A 23,534-nucleotide genomic window follows, 5' to 3' on the forward strand; every position below is an offset into this window, starting at 1 on the left:
ATTAATGTTAAGATGAATATTAATGTCGACTTAAAATATTATTTGATATGAAGTATTTTATTATAACATATATGTTTATAAAAAATATAAACGTATTATATAATGTTATAAAAATTACAATAAAATGTTATATTATTTCAATTTTGTTTTAAAATAAAATTAATATTTATTTTTAATAAATTGCAACATGGTTTTATTTAAAATTTTCATATTAATTAATTTAAAAAATTATAATTAAATTATAACTAAAAATTATCAAATTCATGTACGTTTTTATTTAAATTCTTTGTTCCAATTCGTTAAATTTTATAATAACAGTTAATTATAATAATTATTATAACAATTTTAACCAATGAATTATAGTAGATGATTAGTCAAATAATTCAAACAATTTGGGGATTTTTATAACACGCTTGCACGAAGTTTTAAAAATAACATTACGTTATATTGAAAACAATTTATCTTGATGATCATCTATTAAATTATATTATTCTTGATTCTGAACAACATTGTTTTATAATGATTTTATCAATTAATTTCGTTTCTTGTGTATTTTAATTGATTTTCGGTAAAAAATTTTTTATTATAGATGACTAACAACATTGATAGTATATCCTTTATCGGCTACACAATTCAAAATTATAAATTTAATATGGGCCTAAATTAATTGCTAGGTTTGCGATTGAGAAACTATGGAAAATAAATAAAACTATATTGTTTTATTTATTTTAGTTTTATTATATTAATAGTAAGAAGAAATAAAAACGTTAACAGTGTACACCTCTATTAATGCTCGTCTTGGCCTATTTAATATACTGTTATCTTGTTTTACAACGAGGAAGATTTATTTTATTTTAAAAAAATCATATTTAATTTTGTGTTGAATTAAAGTCACATTTAATTTTTAATTAATATTTTAATTAAAAAAATTACAATCCCAGGAATATTATAGGATATATAAATCATACCACGAAAATCCGCGTGTTAAATTGCAAGTATACATTTCGTGGCGTTGGTAATTCGCGCTGCTTTATCTTCATTTTGCAAATACGATCGAATCGTACAGAAAACGAACAGAAATATATCCGCGCGATACGTTTGCGGTAAAAGTATCATAGCGACCGCTGTTTGCACGCGTTGCCTAATATAAATAAATATTGGCTGGTTTACGGCGAAAATGGGATCGCGATCGTTGTTCGATAAATCAGCGTAAATTTTACGATATCCCACCCCGTAACCACCCCGTGTTGTTTATCTGCGAGCGTGCCGATGCATGTTCCATCTGATCTCAATGAAGAATTATATAAAGTGTGCTTCGTTTATTAGAAAAGTAAAACGTAAAATGCATAATAAAATCGAAAATATAAATGTAATAATATTTTCAGTTATGAATGCGAAATAATTAATGAAGGAGAAATAAATATGCATGGAATTACATGGAATTTAAAATAATGGTATCCAACAAATAGTCGTGTAATATTTTACATCCTGTATATAATATTAAATGTGATATTAAATAATGTGATATTAAATACTAAAAGAACTTTATCTTAGAAAATTTTTCGCTTTTATTTTAAATCTGTATGAACATTTTTAGATATAGCCATCCGTTTTTATATTGTGCGAAAAACATATTGTATTTCTTCAATTTTCTCATAAATTTACCGTAACAACGTCACAAAACGCTGCTCTGCCATTTTCTACAACTAATTAATGCAGCGTGCGATGAAAACGAAATTCTCCGCGTAACGCGTTCGTACCTTTACGATTCAGTGGACAGAAAATTCGTTCATGGCGGCAGAGCCGGTCTGACGCGCGTTACAATTGCACGCTGGTCGGCCTTTTATTATCTTTCTCCGTGTATGTATGTCGCTCGAATCTCTCCAACACTACGATTTTACCTTGGAATTGCCTTCACCGCCCACCATGACAACAGCATTGTTGCATTCGAGAAAATATTCCATGTACCGTATGTGCTTCTCTACATGCACACAAAAAAAATCTATTTCATATCTTATCTTGTTACGCCAATCCCCAAAACATTAAATCAATCCCGTATTTTTACATTAATATTATTATTTACAGATATTTTATATAAATTTATTTAAAGATACTTTTATGTATCACAGTTGTATAATAAAATGCTTTGATAATACGTATCTCTTCCATTAATCGTGGACCTGCAATCCGATATTTTTTTTTTAGATATCCTTCTGCTTTGATAATACGGATAGTGTATTTGGCGCAGCAGTACATTTAAACATGTATAGTTTTATCGTGTATAATTGGCAACAAGCTCGTAATGCATTCGTGCAAATAACAAATTCGACATACCAAATCGATCATTCTTTTGCACTAATTTCATCATTATCCAGACTTCGTTGATTATTTGTGATGTTTGAATTGTTTAAATTATATTATTTAAATTAAATCCTCCCCGACTTCGTTGATTATTTGTGATGTTTGAATTGTTTAAATTATATTATTTAAATTAAATCCTCGTTATTATTTTTAGAATATACTTTACTCGTTTATTGCTATTACCACAGCAAAGAAACGTTTATTTCTTTTGATGAAATATGGAAATCACGTTTGTTAAAAAATATTGTAACAAGTTTATTGATTGTATTTCTTAAACGTCGTTGTTTACGTAAAGCGATATTAACCCGTAAATTACATTCGAAAAATATTTTTTTTTAAGAACCGACTATCGATGCGGGAGAAAAAATATGTATAATTGAACGTAAAAAAAATAGGAAACCAGTTTATCTTTCAGCTTCATACAAAGATATTTGCTTCCTAACCAAGCGAAAAAAAAGCTTTCCTTTTGAAAACACTGACGTTCTCTTGTCATAATATTTTCCATTTATCTGCGGTACATCATATATCTGATTTTTGGCGTATCAGTTTTTTAAATCGGATTAATCTTTAATTTGAACAAACAGAGAGAAAAACACACATATTTTTCGCGAGTGAAAATTCAAAAGGATTTATTTAGAAGATAAAAGCTACATTTTTTATATAAATAGCTGAATATTGAATTTTTAAAAAGTTGTTTTTTGATATTACTGGAATTGTTGTACGAGTTAACGCAAAAATAACGTGGTATAAACCATTATATAGAGTGAATGGAATTTGCTGCGCGCATTACAATTGAATGCAAACTGTTATTATATCTACCACTGTTGAATTGTCAAGCAATTTGACGAGATTTTCGGTAATAGCAATGAATGTTCGTTTTGTCCGTTTCCTAATACTCGATATTCTGCTCCGCGCACGCTTGTTTAACCACACAGGATCCACACGGTTTTAATGAAAAAACAAAATGCAGAATGCAGAGAGCGATTCAGATGCGCGGGAGGCGCGTATTGTTGCGGTTATCGATTCCCAGTGTATGTTAAAATTGTGGCCATGTCGTTTCTTTATCGTGCCTAGCTCGTGTTCCACTGTCATACCGACCTCCTCCATCTTCGCCAAAGCATCCACGGGCTTGTGCAATGTTTTGGATGACCGCTTACCGAAATTGCCCTCCGTTATGCTTCGCCGTTACCCATCGCAACCTCACCCTCCTTGTTGTCTTCCCTTTTTCCCATTTTTATTTACTCCTATTGATACTTGCCTCGTTTCTCTCTGACGTTGTTTCTCTACGTTCCGCCGAAAAATTTCGGGATCTGCATACCTCGCTCGCGAATAATTGGATATATAAATCCTTTTTTGTAAGGAATTTTTTTATTGACAGAAAGATGTAAGCTTTCCATGAAGGATAACAATTTTTCGAAAATTTTTCGGATGAATCATTGCGCGAGATATAGAATTAAGAATGAATTATTCCGAGTGAGTGTTAAAATTCTTAAATATCTGATATAAGTAATTTTATTATTAATATCATCGTGAAAGGAAAATATCGTTTGAAAAATTATTTTATCGCATGGCGAAAACGGATCGAATCCGTTTAAATCAATGGTTTTTACGCTCATCAAATTGTCAACGTCTCGCGAGGCAATGATCCGCGCTGACGTCTCAATTACTTGCACGTAGAAGCAGAGATCTTCCTTAAGTGATTAGAATATCCATTCTTCGGGCCATTGCCCTAAGCCGGTCTGTGACGGCTCTTAAATCCTCCAGGATTTAGATAACGCTCGCTCGGACGCATCGTAACGTGCCGGATTTGCCGGGACGCGGATACCGCGCCGGGTCAAATTGCCCTCATTCTACTTGCTCGCGCGGTAATAGGCGGTATAACGCGATTAATATCGCTCATAAAAGCGCTTGTCGAGCGGTCCGAGGAGATTACACGCCCCGGCTACTTGGTCTTTGTATGCCGGCCGCACTCCTGCGCGCGTCGAGGCCACACATTACTTAATCGTTATATGCAGCGAGCTTATTTCGCGGAGTGTCATTCGCGGATTATTAACCTCCGAAAGAGTGGAAAGACGTGGCACCCGGCGGAATAATGTGGTACAGCGCAGCAGCGCACTAACACGCTAACAATTTGCACGGGCTTCCTACCGGTGATCGTCGTCCCTCTGGTTCGCTAAGAACGTCGTCAATGTGATTAACGTCATCGTGCGAGCGCGAGCATTACTTCAGGCGTGTTTTGCCAGCTCGCCGAGAGCAGAATTTTCTTCCTTTTTTTTTTCATACAGCGCGAAATAGTTTCCTTCAGGACTCAGGCTCGCGTCGAATCAGAGCTACGGTAATTCTTTATTGTAAAGAATGATGTTTGTGTGCTTGTATATTTATGACTTTCGCGCTCATTTTGCAATGCTAATGACAACCGGCCTGGCAGTTTAGTTGGATAACATTTGGAGGCGCGCCAGGGTTAACCGGGTTTCTCCATTGCGCGGTCACTTGCCGCTATTAACAATACCCCAGCGCGTACGATAGTCGATATTCAATTTCAGGACGCTCGCGCGCGCCGTCAAATCCCGCCGCGTATCAGATTCCGCAGCGGATGCAGCGCGCGCGAAACGATAAAATTGCCTTTTTGCTGGGAACATTCCTTAATAGATTTTTTTTCTGTTGACTCTGCGACATCCGCCCCGCTGTACTTTACGACGTTCCCGACAGCTGAAACGAGCTGATATACGCTTCCACGGGCGCACAAACAGAACGTACGATGCTATACGTTATTCTCTGAAAAGCATTGATATTGGCGGTTGTCGAGAAGAAAGATGTGACATAATCAGGACTGCGATTTTAATGAACGAGCGCGCATGAAATGTCCGTCACAGACGTGCAAATCCATTTTCATTTCAATATAATTTATTTTAACTTTAATATAATTTTGTTCTTTCAAATAATGAGCAAACACTCATCTCTTCAAAATAATTTGTTTTTGCAAGGGAGCACCTGTCGTGTATAATTATATTTTATCATTAAAAATGATATTTGATTTTCCACCTAGTTAACTAGTACGTTAATGAGACGAGATCAATTAATTTTACTTCGTTGCTTTAATAATAACAGTCGATGACTACAAGTGAGCGTTTTTTTTTTCAAATAAATAACGTTATTAATTGCGAGATGAGCGCGCGCGCGCGCGCGCGTGTGTGTGTGTGTGAGAGAGGATCTCAAAACCGGTTCTCGAAAACACTTCCCAGCTTATACAAACGTTCCCGCGAGTGATGTTATCGAGGATCCGTTCCTCCGAATGGTGGACGGTCGTACCTTGGCAGCGAGAAATGTCCCAGGGCGAAGCTCCCGGAATTGCCGCGCCGGTATAACCGAGTTAGTTTCTGCTCTCTAATAGGGCATTTCAGCATTCTGCTAAATCCTTGCCGGGAACGACATTATGCTTCCAGCCGAGTGGCTTAATTGAACCGAACGAGAAATAATTGCCGTGGCAAAGCTCGCACGCGAGATATGATGTCGCGCGGATGCGAGATGCATCACCGGCCGACTCGTTTCCATTGGCAATAATCTTCTAAATCCGCATATTCTCCTCGCGAAAATGCGGACATAAAATTATCGCAGACGAGAGAGGCGATTTGAAGGGTATTCTGGAATCGCTGTCTTAAATAATTAAATTTGAAAAAATAAAAAATTCCCGATACTGATGATGTCGTAGAAATGATATGAACATTAGTATCATCTAATAATCCAGCACGATTGAGGTATAAGTATTTAATAACAATTAATTCGCGATTATCTACCAGCCATTACATTATCGACATCCTGCCAATCAACGTCCTGTCTAGACGTTAATTGTACTGCCAATGGAATTGACACTGCGGTAATTTCTCACGCGGAGATCACATTCGCGAGACTGACACTCGCCAATAACACAGTCCCTGCCGCACGACGAGCAAACACCACGGTCGCTTCACGCGGTGGCGTAATCAGGAGTGTAATAAGGGCGTTTACTTTGGGCGTGCAAGCACGAAGAATTGTACGCGCTGAGCGGCAAATGAGCTTCCTTGTTTTTTATCACAACCGGAAACACAACCAGAGGCACCGCCGCCGCGCCGAGGAGGAGCCCACGCCGTGGGAAGGAGAGCGCTTGATTAATCGCGCGCGGCGCATGGGAAGACTGAAAGCACGAAGACAAGATTACACCGTGGCGAGGAAGACCCGCTGACTTTTCCCCTAATTAAACGCTCACAGATAAGCCGCGCCCTTGGCAGTTTATACGCTTAACACCCTGCACGTGAGACCGCCGTACCCGTTGCGTCGAGGATGGCGAAAATGCGTTACGGAAGATATATATTCGAGGGAGAACAGGAAGGACGTTGTTGTTAAATAATTTATTGCGTGACTTTGAATGCGCGCTCCCGCTAAACGCGGCCGCATTCACTTCTCGACTAACACGCTCCCCGTATTGCGGGGCTTGAAGGCGAATCGGTGCCTAATATCGCGTGACTAACGTCTAAACTATAATGATATACCGCGTGCGCGTCTATATATATAGTTGCCTTACAACCTGTTGAATACGGAATTGCTTGCGTCAAAATTTATGACAGGGTAGTAGAACTGCGTGATAAATTACCTAACCCACTTCGGAGACTATATGAAGTAGTCAAAGCTCAAGTTCGCCTTTCGGTTGATTAAATGCGTCGGTCTTAATTAAATTTACGCCGTGTATCGTGAAAATTATATGCGAATCTCTTCGCGATGTCGCAATGTGACATCAGTTTCAGCGGCGTCCGCCGCGTACCGTGCTCCGTTTTTGCGTCGCCGAGAAATACCGACGACGTATTGCGTCGTACACCGCAGACTTGCTCGTCCCTGTAAGAAAAAAAATAGCGTGATTAAGGCCGCCGCGGTAATTAGGTGTTCACGTTCGGGCGGTTTACCGCTTAATTCAGCCGGGCGGTCTTTCGTACGACCGTAATACTTTTTAAAGGTCATTTACGGCCTTACAGCGTCCCCGACGGGGGACGCCATTCCCGTCAGGAGCACCGGGAAGTTGTCCTCCGTTGTTTCACGACTTGGTCCAAGTTCGTATAGCTTTAACTGGGGCAGGGACGGGTTCCATTAATTTACGGCCGTACTTTGTTATCCCTAGTTCCATTTTCAATTCCGTAAGAAACGCGCTCCGCGCTCGCTCGGAATAAGCTGACACCGAACGACGTTTTAATTAATCCACGTTCTCGCAGAGAAGACGGTAAATTTATAAACGGTGATTTTTATATATTGATAAAAAACAGAGCGTGGAATTAATAAAAAAAAATATATATATGCTGACACCTGCATTTGGCTGCTAATAAATTTATACTGTTTGCGCCTTGACAAACTGGAGGCTATTCTGTACGTGTGTATAGAATAGTTAATGATCTGGGATTGAGAGCTGTGTGCAAATAAAATCCATAACCGAACTGATGCTTGCGCTTCAATGTTTCACAGTTTGCCACAACCAACCGCAATGCGTGCAACGGAATTTATTTATTGTATTGGGAACTAGACTTTCTCTCCTCTCTCTCTCTCTCTCTCTCTTACAATTAGATCGATATTTATCTGTGCGATCGAATATTGACATGAAACACCGTTAAAAATTGCTTTTGATAGCTTGCGTAGCTTCTATTTATTTCTAACGTCGTCAATATGCAAAAATATTTTTTTTCACAGCACTCTCTGTTATTATTATCAATATACGAATGTGATAGGAGGAACTATTAGATTTATATAGCTCTGTTGTTAAATGCCGCAGAAAAAGTTTCGACTTTTCGATTACGTAACAGAGAATTCACCTTCAGGGGATGAAACGATCAACTTTCCATTTTTGTTCGTTTCTGTAAGCGCTCACTCAATTTTATACAGTCAAGCACGATTGATTTCTACCTTGTCTGCGAGGCGATTCTATCGTGTCTGCTATCCCATCGATCTTATTTAATTTTCAAATGGATCTGCCGGGAATCTTAAATCGCTCAAGGAGATTGAAAGTAATCCTTACAAGATCAACGCGCGCGTTCGCAACTCTCTTTCTCGAGCTGCTTCACTCTTTGGGCTATTTGAATGATTTGAATCTGAGAAATCCGAGTATTTCAAAGTGCCGGGAGGGGATTCCTGGTTGCAGTAATTATTTTTGGGGTGCAATATACCCCATCCGATGTCACAAACGATAGCCTTCTAAAGTAACATAAATACTCTGTTATCAGGATTTCAGCTTTATTTGATTGCACTCGATACGACGGCACCGAAAATTATTCAATAAATTGCGAATTTACCGGAATGCGCAATGCATAAGCGTGTATCCACGGGTATTACGGCCATGTCGAATTCGAGCGACGAGTACATGAGAATCATTTACCATGTACATGCTGAATAATTTGTTCAGAATCCATTACACGGAATACGGTCGATTATAAAAATTTAGAAAAACGTACTAAAAATGAAAAGCCGCAGTTAATTCAGTTTCCAATAACGTTCATTTATGCATTAATCGGATAATAGTTCAATTGAATTTTATATATATGTATATATACTAGAAGAAGAGCGCGAACATAGCGTAACAGACAGTAGATCCCATATGCCTGTGTATCAATCAGCGTGCGCATCACAGGCATACCTATGAAGAGAGTGGTAGGCCCTGGCTCGATATGAGTTGTAGCGCCATCGAATAATAATAATACACTGGAAGAAATTAAAGAAATATTACAAAACTGATAAATATTTCGCTCTACATGTTTCATATTATCTATGATGTTATATTGTTGTCGTTAATGTTGTTATTAAAAAAACTATTTAGTATTACGAATTGATTGATAAGATTATATTATTGATATATACATATTAAATAAATAATTAAAGAAAAAAAGTTATATCCCTATTGAACACAATGATAATAATTAATTATAATTAATCTTAATAAATCAATTGTAATCCGAAAAATTTTTTTAAATAACAACATTAAATAATAATAATAATATATGGCATCATAGATAACATTAAACGTGTAAAGCAAAATTTTTCCAGGTTCGTATTATTTCTTTAATTTTTTCGATTTTGCGAGGATACGTACAGCGAAGCTTTAATTTAGTAGCTCTTCGCAACTGCAAATATGCACTTCATTTGCAAAACGAAGTTTCGAAAGAGATAGAGAGCGAGACGCTATCTCAGCACGTAGACGATTGAAGTATAAGTGTCTAAATTTAACGATACGGTGACTTCCCTCGCTCCGCGCCGGAGAAACTTCGACTTTTCTCGCTAGATGAATACCTGCTTATCTGCTACTTTCTGTGTACCTCCGTGCAATCTTCATCTCTTTTTCCGAGATAAATATTCCCTTTCATTTCACGTATAAATAAGACAAGCAAATAATTTTGCATGAATAAGACAAAATTTTATGCTATTATAAGAATGTTCTGCCATACACCTTATATTATCACGTACGTGATATGTATTCCGTTATTCGACCTTCAGACAGAGAAAGGAAAAAGAATCTCTTCATGCGAAAGAGAAATAAATGACTTTCTACAGGATCGTGACTTTTTTACGGCATGCACCGGCGAGAGAGCTCAACCTGTCGGCGCAGCGTGACATCGACGAGGATAAGTGTTAAATATATATATATATATATATAGAACGAGAGAGAGGGGGAGAGGGTGTTTACTAACTGCCGGTCCAGCCAAGTTCGTTGTTCTTTTCTATACTGTTATTTCTTTTCTTGCCACTTCTTATTCTCGTCGCGATTTACGAGAGTAAAGCTTTCTTGCCAAACTTTATTTTTGGGAACGCGGGATTTTAATCCATTTTCATTACGAAAGTAAATGCATAAATCAAGGGGGGTTGAGTACGGTATCGACAATTAGAGCTACACATATGCGCATATACACGACTACCGGTTACTGATTGCTCCGAAAATGTATACCGCGCAACATTTCCGCCCGTTCGGCAATAACTTCATTGTGGAAGCAACAAAGTTTAGCCACGAATAATTTAACTAATGGTATTGTTTCGTCCATTCGTGCGAATCTACAACTATCGTTCAATGAATCGCAGCATTATAAAGGAATCGATGGTACAGGGACATACAATAATTAATTACACTTACGAGCTTGTTCGTTAATTAAATGTCAATCACGCGGTTCGCGCGTATCTCAAAAGGAAGAAACTTACGTATCCTTGGTATAATTTATTGCTGTTTGAATAGAATTTCTACGGTATATGTATAAGATAAACTGAATTCCTTGCCGGCGTTCTGATTTCACTGAATATATAGCGTTTCCGCTTTTGCCGCGTGATATGAGATTTGTTTGCCTGCAGTCGCGCCATCACGTGCTCTATATATGAGGCCAAAATGTGCCACGGGATTCGTGCCGGTGCGACGCGTTTCGCTTTTAAGACGGCGCGGCGGCGTCTCATATTCCGCTCGCGTGGCCAGGATATACGCGGCGCGATGTCGAGACTCGCGAAGAGGACACAATGATAAAAGTCATCGTCGTCGTCGCACCACGTCCGTTCGTGAAAGGGGATTTCCCGCGGACAAAAGGAGTGTCCCCCGTAATAACAATTTACAATTATCCCGATGCTTCGGCGAGCGACCGTCGCCACCGCCACCGCGAGTCCCGTTGCTCTGCGACATTCTCTCGCTGCGGAAGGAAAGGCACTCTCGGATTTGAGTCACGCCCGACAATCCGTGGTAACTTCCGCTTTGGCTTTAATTAGACCCGCCGCGGAAACGAAACTGCCGGACAACGACTGGGGAGCACCGCGCTAAATTTACCGATCGTTCGTTCCGGCCGCCCCTCGCGGCCCCGAATTTTGATCGGGCGTAATAAAAAGAATTGAAGCTGTCAGACTGCGAGAGTTTTACGACACGCTACTTATTGAAATGGCAAGAAATAACACGAGCAGATAAAAGCCTAGCCGTCGGAAAGCTACTGATTATTTGCCATTTAACATTTAAATATTAGTCGGCAGACAACAAAATAAATTAAACTACTGTGAAACTCTAAAGTGAGACCCCAAACTCGACTTTGCCGGCATGTTCGGAGTTTATAATATTTTTTTCCCGTTTTTAAGTTACCTACAGATTGTTTAATCTTCACTATCCAGTTATCCATTTTAATAATAAAACTACCTGATTTTATTGTAATTTGTATGTCAAAGACTTTGACAAAGATAGAAATATGAGCTAAAAATAAAATGCAGCCGTGTTTTTCTTTATATAGAGAATATGAAGATGAAAATATATGTACCTATAAATGCTTAATAATTGAGATCGCTAAGTTACTGTTCCTTTTTTCAGATTTTCTTCTAATAGATTACAATATTTCATTAACAGAATCAAAGTCTTCAGTCAGTTAAAGAAAGAAAAGCACTGTAGGATTAATAGTGCTCACAAATGAGCAATCAAATTCAGCGGCAGTCCGCTTCTCCAGTTACTCGATTTGTAATGCTCGATAATATGAAAACTTGGCGTATGTACAGACAGATACTATGACATTATTTGCTTTATTAATTTATTACAAAGCACGTTTAAATGCGCGTGAAGCAGTATTTAGTAGTCGCGGTTTGCGAACTGTCATAACATTTTACATTTACATTCATTTATGCAATAGCATAATTTACATGTTATGAATATTTTATGAGGGGCACCGGTGTAATATATTTAAAACATGCGATGTTGCTAATTCAGTACAATGTCGCTTTTCATACGTTAATTTCACACTTTATGGTTCCGCGCTGACGAAAAATCTGGTGGACAGTCAGCTCGGCTGCATTCGCGAAAAATATAAAACTAATGCAAAAGAATGTGGCCAAGATTAAATGCGGTGCGACTGTATATATGCTTCCAGTGTGTTGGGGCATTATGCATCGCGTAACTTTTAAGTCAGCCTAGAAGCCACAATTTAGAAGAGTCCCCCTTTAGAGGAACATTAATGGTTTTGTTTCAAGAGGCCGAAGATGAATGTTACACGCTGCAGTATCTCTCTTGTCTTTCTGTTCGCAAGAAAAACATGGGAGCAATGTGCGGCGATCGAAATGAGAAATTATCAATTCTCTCTTGGCCGAAAGTTGCCGCTTAATGAGGTAATCGAACTTGAGATTCGCGTTTACTTTGTGGCTCCACCTTCATTTTCCGTTTCCATGCATCCGATTCTTGCATTATCCCACAAAAAACGAAACGCTATCGAGAGATTCTTGGAGCTCTCTTAAACTCTCGTATTTTCATTTTTGCAAAGCGTATTTATTCAAGTCTCCTGTGTTTTTATTATACAAGGATTTAGTACGAAGGATTGAACATATTTTTGTTTTATTTTGCTGCGGTTTTACTCGTGAATCGAAAATCACAAAAAAGGCGAATCGACGATTATAGGTACGACAATTTTTACGGTCGAAAGAACGAGCTGAAATAAATTTTTGATAATCTGCACTATTTGTTCGTTTTCTGAATTTTATTGCGAAGTGCATCCTGTGCCATGTATAATATAATCTCAAAAATATTAACAAAATTTGTAATACAGTTTAATATTTGAAAATCTACTACAAACTGTATTAATGATAAAAATTGCATTAAAATAGTACCATAATTATGACGCTTATATTAAACTACGTATGCTTTTGTATACAGCCGTTTTTCATTTTCTCTTTTTACAGTCAAAGCTGTTGCATTTTAATTCTTTGCGGTTTAGCAAATGTATCAGTTACATTTAGTACACAGGGTAAACAAAAGTGTAAAAGCACATCTCTCAGATTTCAGTATTGCTATTAAAAGAATTGTATTTTTCTTGTTTTTAAAACAGAAAAAGTGACATCTCACAGAAAAATATAAAAGTTCAAAATATTTTATTATATATAATAAATACTCGAGTGCTAAACTGCAGATTTTATTAATTGAATATTTGAAAACGTTTATATATAAGCTGCATCATGTAAATTGTCGTTTGATATACAAAATATTATAAAAATTTTCTAATTTTTTCTGGATCAATCTATCGATACAGTAATATTTTTTATTCCGCGAGAATTAAGCGATTTTTCGTATTTGATACGATAATTATTACGTATGCTTGCATCCACTTTAAGCTCTGTCGCGAAAGAAGGGAGAAAAATCCTTTCAAATGATACCGCCGATCGTGAAAAATGTTTGATGGCGATCTTTTCGAAGTTTATGACGTTCCATGATCCTTACCAAAACTAAACGTATCCATCTACCGCTTGTCTCTTTTCCTAACCGATATCCTATCACTCTCTTAACATCGCTCAATCGTCGATCGCCCCGCAGATTTCCGTAGCATTTTACCGGAAGTCTGTGAATATGATCTGCCGTTCCTCCCCCGAATAGCGTATACGAGTGGCGTAAGATCTTCAAGAAGGGGGCTTTAACGACTTTACGAGATTCGCGCCTCACGTAGGCGGTAACGACTTTCTAAGTGCGAAAATTTTTAAGGCAACTGGGAAAATTTCTGAGCCAGTAATACGGAGCCGCTAGCCCCGTTAGCCAAACTACTACGCCACGAGTTTTGTCTTCGCGCCGGCAGCTGATGCGCGCCGAGATTGAGAGATTTACGCCGACGATGTGCATCCGTCTTGCATCGCATTTTAATGCAGTTCACAGTTTATGTGGGGCGCGTAAGAAAATCCTTCTTCCATCTGGATTTATCCACTGTTATAATAAACGCCTTATCTCAAACGTGTGCCTTACGATCGCAATAAATTTCTAATTCCTAGCTTCCTAGCTTCGATGCTTTCTTTAAAAAAAAAATGAATGCTTAAATGTCTTTATACTGCTGCATTTATATTTTAAATCACGATAGTTGAATCGAATTTTGTTTATTAAACGGAACTGAATAGATGGGGACACAAATGGAATACTCTCATTGAAGCGTTGCATATGTTCTACAAAATGCTTGTTATTTCAAGTTCAATTTGCTGAATGTAAATGCGTCGGCGTCGAGCGCGGGAATAAGGTTGACGAACCCGCGCTGCATGTAACATAGAGAGCACTCTCACGAATGCGAATTCGCATCCGGTTTTTGTTGCAGGTCGAGATAAAAGGAATCTCCGGACCTATTGAATTTAAAGAAGGCCGCAGAATTCAGTTTAAATTGGATCTGCTGAAACTGAAGCAACACTCGCTCGTCAAGGTACGTCCGTGGCCTTACCGTAAGCAAAACAGGAAGCGTGTTAGGGGAGCGTCGGGAATATCAGATATAAAATTATATGCGAAACTAGGTCGGCGAGTGGCGTCCCGGCGCCGGCGTCAACGTCACAGACACTGCGGCCTTCTTCGAGCCTAGCATCGGGAATGTAACTCTGATTGTGATCACTATACTGGTAAGTTGCCGTCGGTATCAAATCACCATTTTGTTGCGCAATAAAAGTGTTTTTGTTTTTAGCCTTGTTTTCGGTTTTATTTATTGTCCTGGCAAGAAAATTATTTTATATAAGGAATTTCTTTTTTGTAACTTCATATAAATCTACGCACGTTTTATCGCAAGATTATGCGACATTTGGGGACGCAGTTAAGAGGAATATATTCAAATATATTCGTAATAATTTTTGCTTTCAAAAAAAAAATGAACAGAAACGATACACGCAAGGCGAGGTAGATTGTCGCATAATGTTCGCCGACTGTTTTACTGGTTTCAACTCCGGCACCGCCGTATACCCGCCCATTTTGGAAGTCGAGCGAGAAACGCGCGATAGCCGTTGAAAGTTCCTCGATATGGTCGGCGCCGACGTGTCTCGTCATAAATCCGCGCGTTACGCCGCGGTGGTCTCAAAGCGCTTTTCGTTATTCTTGCATGAATCCCGGGTACGTTCGGCGTCCGGGCCGAGCAGGAGACGCCGTACGTGATGATGCACCACGAAAAGAACTACACCGGGAACTCGCGATTTTACGGTTTTTGCGTGGACCTCCTGGCGGCGGTGGCGAGGGAGGTAGGCTTCTCGTACCGGCTGGAGCTGGTGCCGGACAGGAAGTACGGCGCGCGGGACCCGGAGACCGGCGAGTGGAACGGCATCGTCCGAGAGCTCATGCGACATGTATGATTTGGTTTGTTCGTTTCATTTCTCACGTCTCTCTTGTCTGATACACGTGATACATCCATCCCCGGGACACTCTTGCTCACCGCATATAGAGTATCGCTGCTGCTGACATCTCGCATTGGCCCGTTTCGTATAACCGAGGCAAGCTTTACTTTGTCACCTGAAATTACATACCTCAGATTAGACTAGATCCCATGCCGATTGTTGCTATTGAATTGAAAGCGATTCTATGGTTCGCCAATTTCTGCCCGACCAATACGAGCTTGTACTACTGTGTATATTCCCTTAATTGCTAACAAGTGTACATATACTGCGTTAATACCTTGACGGTCCAGTATGCAATCGCATTAATGGTAGAGATGTAAATAGTATTAGCTCGTTGTTTTCAAAATTCTTTAATTGGTAAAGACATAAAATGTAAGTAATAAAATCATCCTATTCTTCTGTAATCCCATATTTTGTTACAATCCAATATCTCGGACTCAGTTATAATTGGGTTTTGTGCATCTAGTCGCAATAGTTCTATGCTTGACTAGTCGAATTTGTTCTCCTAGTAACTCGTTATAATTAACTACTCCTGGTATCTACCATAATTGTAGAATAAAGAGCCATCCTTTAAAGATAAATCACAATACGACGTGTACGTTGTAATGTGCGTGGCATTGACTCGTAAATGTCCGTCGACATGAAATAAGATCGTAAATCGATCAATAATTGTAGCAAGCTGTCTATTGATCGCGTTGTTTAGCGTAAACATCCCAGGATCACAGCATTATAGAATTCGCTTGCAGGGTCAATTACATAAATTTCGATTAGCATAATTAATTACACCAATTTTTTTTACAATCCTACATATAATCACCGACATATAACTTTGCATGAAATTTTCATTTTGGAAAAATTGGAAGTAATAATTATTGCTTCCAATTTTATTCCTTATTTATACAACGAATGAAAAATCTTTTTATAATGTAAGAAATAAAAATGACAACTCACATAAAAAGAATATTTAATAATTGTTTATATTTTCAAACAATGAGGTAATATTTCTTGATTATTTTTTTTGTACTTAACGCGAACAAATAATTTACGAATGCAAATTTTTTCTATAAAGCGAATTAATTTATTTAAACGAGGAAAAGATCATATTGGCCGTAGATGTCAAACAAATTATTAAATATATGACATAATAATTTATAATTGTATTAAATCATATTGTAATTTATATTTAAAATTAAAATTTGCACGGGATCTCTCAATGTAGATGAAAATCAAAGTATAATTAATATTTTTTACATATCGCGAATTTTTCCTTTTTCATTGAAAATAGCTTCAGATAGGATGTGTGTACGAACGTAAAATACTTTTTTTATAATGATTTTATTAATAATAAAGATCAATTGTGCATAAAAATAAATGCGAATAAAATGTATTTCTCGTACAAATTATAACGCTATTTTATAATATCACTATGATTATAGACTAGTAATTTTCATGCTTACTGAAGCAATATACGATCTTGCAAAATGATTTTACCTGAGAATTTCTTATTTACTTTGATTAATTATTTCTCGAAGATACGAAAACTTTTCTCTCTCTCTGACTGTGCGCGCAAATCCTTAATAATTACGTATTTCGTCGATACTCGCGTGCACGTGCGTCGCTTTGTATCCGCGAGCGCATTGAAATTTACCGGGACCTCTTCTCCTTAAATCTTTCACGCTCTTACGGCTTCACGCTTCACGTACTTTTTCTCTTTATTCAAAAGACTCATGCATTATTCAAAGGGAAGTTAAAAGTGGCCTTACAGCCTCCATTAAGTTGGCTTAAATTAATTTTATATCTCATTTTCCGTCTTCTAAATTGCATGTACGGACTTTAGCACTCTGCGCTCTCTCACGAGAACGTGCCATATTAAGTAATTATTCATGAACGCGCCCCGATCGTTTAATCCATCTTTTCTTACTCTACGCGTGCGATAAGTCAATTAGTCATTTCTTTTTCCATTTCGACGCGATACCCGTGTGTTCTTTTACGTCGAAATCTACGGTAAAAATTTGCGCGCGCGCAAAATTCATCCCGCAAAAAATAATTTCTCTCTCACCAAGGCTTCCACCCCTAACTACCCAACGCTAATTTTTCATCTTTGTTTTCGTGCGCGCATTCGCGCAGCTTATTTAGATTGAATCTTACGTTTGAATTTTCAAGCTCTTTCCATATTTGCATATGTATGTATACGTATGCATAACAATTTTTTTTTTTACAAACGAATGTAAAACCCCAAACAGCACGCGCATGCACACAAATAAAATACGTGGCGTTCTCGACTGTCTCGTTTGAATCCCCCATGTCACAAAGATAATAATATTAAATAACAAGAATAAAAACAATTTAAAATGTTTTAAAATGCGTTGTAAATCTCGACTCGGATTAACACGCTCTCCTTTTTCATCTTTCATGTTTTTTTTCCTCCCCAACACGCCGCTTTTCGACGCGGCTTAATTAATACCTACTAAATGCATTCTCCATATAGGCGGAGTATGCAGTTAATCCGGTCGAAATTCTCATATGCAGCTCGTAAATACCAAATCCGCTCGACGTACCCTCTAATTAAATCTCTCGCGTTTCCGCCGCGCGGCAGTCACCGGTCCCATTTTCATCTAAAATGGCGGAAAGCCTTCATGAAGTGAAGCTACTTTATTGCATTTCAAGAAGCCGATTTGAATTTAAATTTAAATCCAGACCCCACGCGCGCGCGCGCGTGGTGGACCTCCAACTCACCGCGTCTGAATATACGGCGACCGCGCGATAACGCTCGCATCTGGGGCGGGCGTAGAGGGGAGCATCTTTTTGTCTATATTTTCACTCGTTCATCGTCAGGATAATATTTACCCGGTGAAACGAAAGCTCTCGCTCGTTGCACGTTCGTCTCTCCCGTATACGTGTGCAATTATCGGAATTTCTCGGATAATTTTTCCCGTTCTTGCTTCCCCGTATTGTTCGTCGGCGTTACTTCAACACGATCGATTATTCGTATCAATGTTTCATCAGATGTTTAAATTCACCGCTTCTGCGCGCGAGATACACGTTCTCAACTTGATAAAAATTCCTTTGTTTCTCATTAATGTAAAATAACGATGTTAGATAAGACAGATTTTTTTATCGCGTGTAAAAAATGAGAAAAGTATATTCGCTATTAAATTAATGGGAAAAATTATCTATGATATAGAGGCAAAAAATCCGTTAATCGAAATTATGTATCATGTCAACTTTATAAAAAAAGGGCAAATCAGCTCATTTTGAATTTTCACTATCGGACTTACTAATGCGTTTGATATCGATCAGAAAATCATGTACCTCAACGGTCTATTTATCTCGAACTTTTTTTATTAGTAAAACAACAAATAACAATATAAGATAGCATCACACACTCATGAGATTTATTTGGCAAGCTATCGTCCTGCTGACGTAACATTACGCACGTTAATCGGTCCTCTCGCACCTGAGTCTCCGAGGCCTACGACACGCAGTTACGCTTGCAGAGCACATCTCGTGGGAGTGTTCGACGTAATAGTCTATCGAAGAGTAATCCATTTAGCCGGTAATCAACATCGAGAGAGCCATCGAACGCTCGCGTTCGGGGGGGGGGGGGAAGGGGCAAGTGCATTCGCCATGCTCGGTATGTCATCGTAAATACCAATTAAAGCTGTCCGCGCCGTTACAGATAGATGCACGACTCGCTGTCGCGTACGGCGCATACGGTATCCCGGGGATCTTCGGCGACGTCACTTTTTATGCGAAATTCATAGATGTTATTTCAGAGTGGGGAAAAAAAGCACGGATAAATTTTCAGTCGACATTACGCAGCTCGAGCTGCGCATCACGTCGTTTGCGATACAGCTTGTAAGTTCTTCGGGCACATTTTTACACACATATAGCATGTAGTACATGTGCTCTTATAATATTTATATTATAGAATAAAAGTACGAACGTTTTTTTTTTGTACGAGTAAAAGCCAATATACAGCTGTCAGTCTAATATTATTAATATTAACACGATTTCAACAAAATGCGTCCGTCTGTTATTCTTTAATTGAATCTGCATAACGCGTATTCCTCGGCGGGGGAGCAAAGCGACACACCAACATTTTCCCTAATCCTCTCGGAGCGACACTGAAGCTGTAAAACTTGATCTCCAGCCGCGCGCGACTCGATTCGCCCCCAAGAAGTAAAAAAAATAAAAAGATTTACATCCAATCCGTATAAAATTCCCGTGACGAACGCGCGAACGCTTTATCGTTTCGCGCGGAACTTTGTTGTCGACCATATCGATAGGTCCGCGCGCGCGGTGGTAGCTGCACCCTGTGAAAGGGGATGCGGGATAACGAAATGGGCGGGAGAACTGGCGACCGGAGACGGACGAACGTAGAGATAGGAAGGAGTGAAAGAGAGGAAGGAATCGGGGGGGGGAGGGCGGGGGGGGGGAAATCCTGCGAAGGGATAGGGGGGAACGAAGCGAAAGACGGCAGCTCCTTTTTATGATCCCCGTAGGAGCAGCCGTATGTAATGCTGAAGAGCGGGGGGAATTTCAGCGGGAACACGCGCTACGAAGGCTTCTGCATCGACCTGCTGAAGGAGATAGCGCGCATGGTGGGCTTCACCTACAGGATCGAGCTCGTGCCGGATGGCAAGTATGGCGTTTACGATTACGAGACCGGCGAGTGGAACGGGATAGTTCGCCAGCTGATGGACAAGGTGAGTGTGTGTGCGATACCCGTGCGCGTCCGTGTGCATCGGTGCCAGGCTCGACTTGAATTAGCGCGGGAGACGTGCACAGCCTACTGGAGCCAAAGGGAATTGAACCGTCTGCTCATGCGAACTGCGGCATTGTCAGAAATAATCCTCTTCGGCAATCGATTTTATAAATGTCCCGTTTTGTACATATAGATTCTCTCTGTATAGGCATCTCGATAATTTATTGTTAAGAGGCGTGCACGAAAGAGTCTCGCGTGACTGCGAGGATCAGAGGATCCTTTCAAAATGAAAGGATGTCTGACTGACGTACTATATATACCGCGTACACGGCGGCGTATAATTTACAGGTGACGGAAGCGTTGTATACGCGGTCTACCTCCGCGTGCTCTGGAGGTTGTTGACTCCCAGCGCAAGAGACAGTTTGATAACCGGCGATAGACGCAACAAAGGGTAGTTAAGCGAATTTCGACAGAGATAGGGAGCAAGTGTATCGGCATTCGCCGAGGAAATGTGATCCTTGGGAGATATGAGTAGCGTCGCTCGTATACGCAAACAAGTTATCCTGCGTACATATCCCAAGAGATATCCGTAGAAACACGTGCTTCACAAAAATTTACTTACGGCTCTCCTTTCACCGTATACGAATTATCGCGACCAATTTCGTGTCAGGTCAAAGGTATACTGCCATTCGCATCAGTAACACCCCGCGTGTGTTCCATGGGCGCGCATTAATCATGCAAATTGATGGCCGCACACGCGAGATTACCTACGAACGACAGCGCGACGGCGGCGGCGGGATGTGCCGCGATATATAGGAAACCGTGTGCAATTTTGGTGGCGATAGGCGCGCGAGCGAATCGCCGCACCGTGCACTTCGCGTTAAACGCGTATAGGCTTAGGCTGCGCCGCGCGCATGCCGCCTCGCTTTTGCAATTCAAATCACGAACAGATGCGACGGCCTGGGTGTGTATACGGGCGACATCGCGTTTCTACCAGGAAAGCGTGAAACTAGCCCGCGTATTGCTGCTGCGTCGTCGTAGTCGGCCCGCCGACTACGTCTACATTTCGGAGGTGGGTAGGTAGGTAGGTAGGTACATCGCGCACGCGGGGCGATTGATTAAGTGGCGCATACGCGCGCAATTCCGTTCTACCGAATTTCAATATCCCGCTGACGTTTGTAGCAGATGCAACGGCAACTGTGCGCGACGCCGTGATAACGATGTCAATCGCATACACGCCTCGCGTCTGCCGGCAGGCAAGAGAAGATAGCGGCGCGCTCGGAAATAAAAAGAGCTTGGGGGTTACGCAAGTAAATCCTCGTGTCGGAACCAGAGTTAAGCGCACGCTGTAGTGTATCACCGTATATGTACGTACATATGTGACACCCGCATTGCTGCGATCACGATAGCCTGAATGTATTATTCGCACCAGTAAAGAAACGTAGAAGTTTGAGCGTTGCTTTTTCGTATATTTGTGATTGTCCTAGGATTTTTGTTAATATCCCAACTAAACGAGATAGACGGATAATCTCTCTTGAAATTAACTTGACGCAACATGCAAAATTGGAAGATCTTTATGTTTTACAAATATTTTACAATTTCTTTCGAGGTAAAGAACTTCGAGGACAGCTCGTCCTTTTTTTTTCCATGGAACGCGCACATTTTTTTCCCGCGGTACATTTTCTTGAAGGAGCACTCGTTTTTGGGAGAAAACTCTAAGTAGGATGTAATGAGCCAAGTATCCTAGGCGGCGATATCTACATTCCAGAGAACTACTTTCGCCATAAATCCCGAACTTTGGGATTGGATTCAGTGTCCGGTTGCTGCGGAACACAAAGGCGCACTTTTATCACGATGAATAATGTATAAATCCTGCGTGTGCGTTGCGCGTACGTGTGTGCGCGCGCGCGTATAACAGAAATTACGCGCTCGTATAGAAATAATTAATTCCAGACTTTTAATGTGGACGTGACAAGGAAAGTTCGAGGAGATGGCTTTATCAAACGGGCTCGAGTCGAAGTGTTCGAAATGACCGTTTAATTTAACGAAATAATATTCGTAAATTAAGGGAAGGATGCTGGCTCAAGAAGGAGTAGATAACGGAATAATCGCGTTCTGAAAATTTCAGGGAAACGACAGTTATGAATGGTTTAATATCTTGGGATCCCGAATGCATTAAACATAACGATCAACGATACGATGACGTATAAACGCCGCGTACGGGCCGGAATTCACGGAATTATGAGGAATCGCGATATGAGATATCCGCGAAATTTCTCATTTTCGTCGGGACCCGCAGACCGGTGGACGTTACAAAGCGACCGGCACTATGTTATCCGGACGGCAGTATTAATTTTGTCAGATGATCATTAATAATACTCGCCTCGCCGCAGTCGTCGTGAGCCCGAGAGCGCAATGGCGAAACCGAGGACGGAAAAATGATGATAAAAAAGCTCACGTAATATGCCTAGAAGCGGCATCGTATTTTAGCGACTTATGCATCATAGTTAAGCGAAACGCCGCCTGTGCCGTTCGAAACATCCGCAGCTAAGAATGTTAAATCGATGATTAGTCTGCAGAAAACTATTGTAATTAGCCATATTTTAGTGCGCACAGTAAAATTATATATATAATATAACGCAAACATCAGAATAAAAATCGTTGAAGTATGAAATGAATAGAGTATATTGCACGCTGCTTAAAAGAAATTTGCTGAAATACTTTTTATCTATTTTTAATTAATAGATATTTGAAAAGCAAAGAGAAGATGCAAAATCTCTTCGTTAAGTGCGTGTCGCTTGATTCGAAATTTGACTACAATTCTCTTATATTGCGTTAATTTTTAGTTCTATTTTATCTAGATATTGCGCGTTTCAGCGAGTGATATTATTTCGAAAATATTACTGTGGAAAGGTATATTTGTTTTCAAATAAAAATATTATTTTACGATAAATTTTTTACCCACAACGCTAATTTGTGAATTTAACGCAACAAGTTTTTGGAGTATTCGCCGACACGCAAAATATGCAGAATGTTACACGAGATATTAATTTTCCTCGCGTGGATTTTCTTGAAAAGAATGATATATCGATATTTTATTTTTATCTGAACACAGGTGATAAATGGGCTATCGTTTGTCGGGCTACACGGGAAAAGGTAACGCGGCTCAAAAATGAATGAATGAAATGAAAAACGAAGCCCGCATCGCGATGTATCACCGCCGTCATGGAAATTATTAATCGACAAAAGCGATTTTCAACAAAAGTATTAAATAAACTATATATATATATATATATATATATATATATACACAATGTATTGCGGATACAATATACACAAATATATA

The 23,534-nt window shown here is 39.5% G+C and overlaps 1 protein-coding gene across 3 annotated transcripts in view; it reads left to right on the forward strand.

Moving 5' to 3' along the window:
- The window catches only part of LOC105455007 (glutamate receptor ionotropic, kainate 2-like), a 122,342-nt gene that overhangs the window by 84,502 nt on the left and 14,306 nt on the right, over positions 1 to 23,534 (forward strand). For all 3 annotated transcript variants that reach the window (XM_011698024.1, XM_011698025.1, XM_011698026.1), the window contains exons 9-11: positions 14,430 to 14,531; positions 14,620 to 14,721; positions 19,986 to 20,189. In XM_011698024.1, the coding sequence (XP_011696326.1) occupies positions 14,430 to 14,531; positions 14,620 to 14,721; positions 19,986 to 20,189 (408 nt within the window). The remainder of the gene's footprint in view (positions 1 to 14,429; positions 14,532 to 14,619; positions 14,722 to 19,985; positions 20,190 to 23,534) is intronic.

This window comes from Wasmannia auropunctata, unplaced genomic scaffold, assembly GCF_000956235.1.
Source record: "Wasmannia auropunctata unplaced genomic scaffold, wasmannia.A_1.0 LD335963.1, whole genome shotgun sequence".
Taxonomy (NCBI): Eukaryota; Metazoa; Arthropoda; class Insecta; order Hymenoptera; family Formicidae; genus Wasmannia; species Wasmannia auropunctata.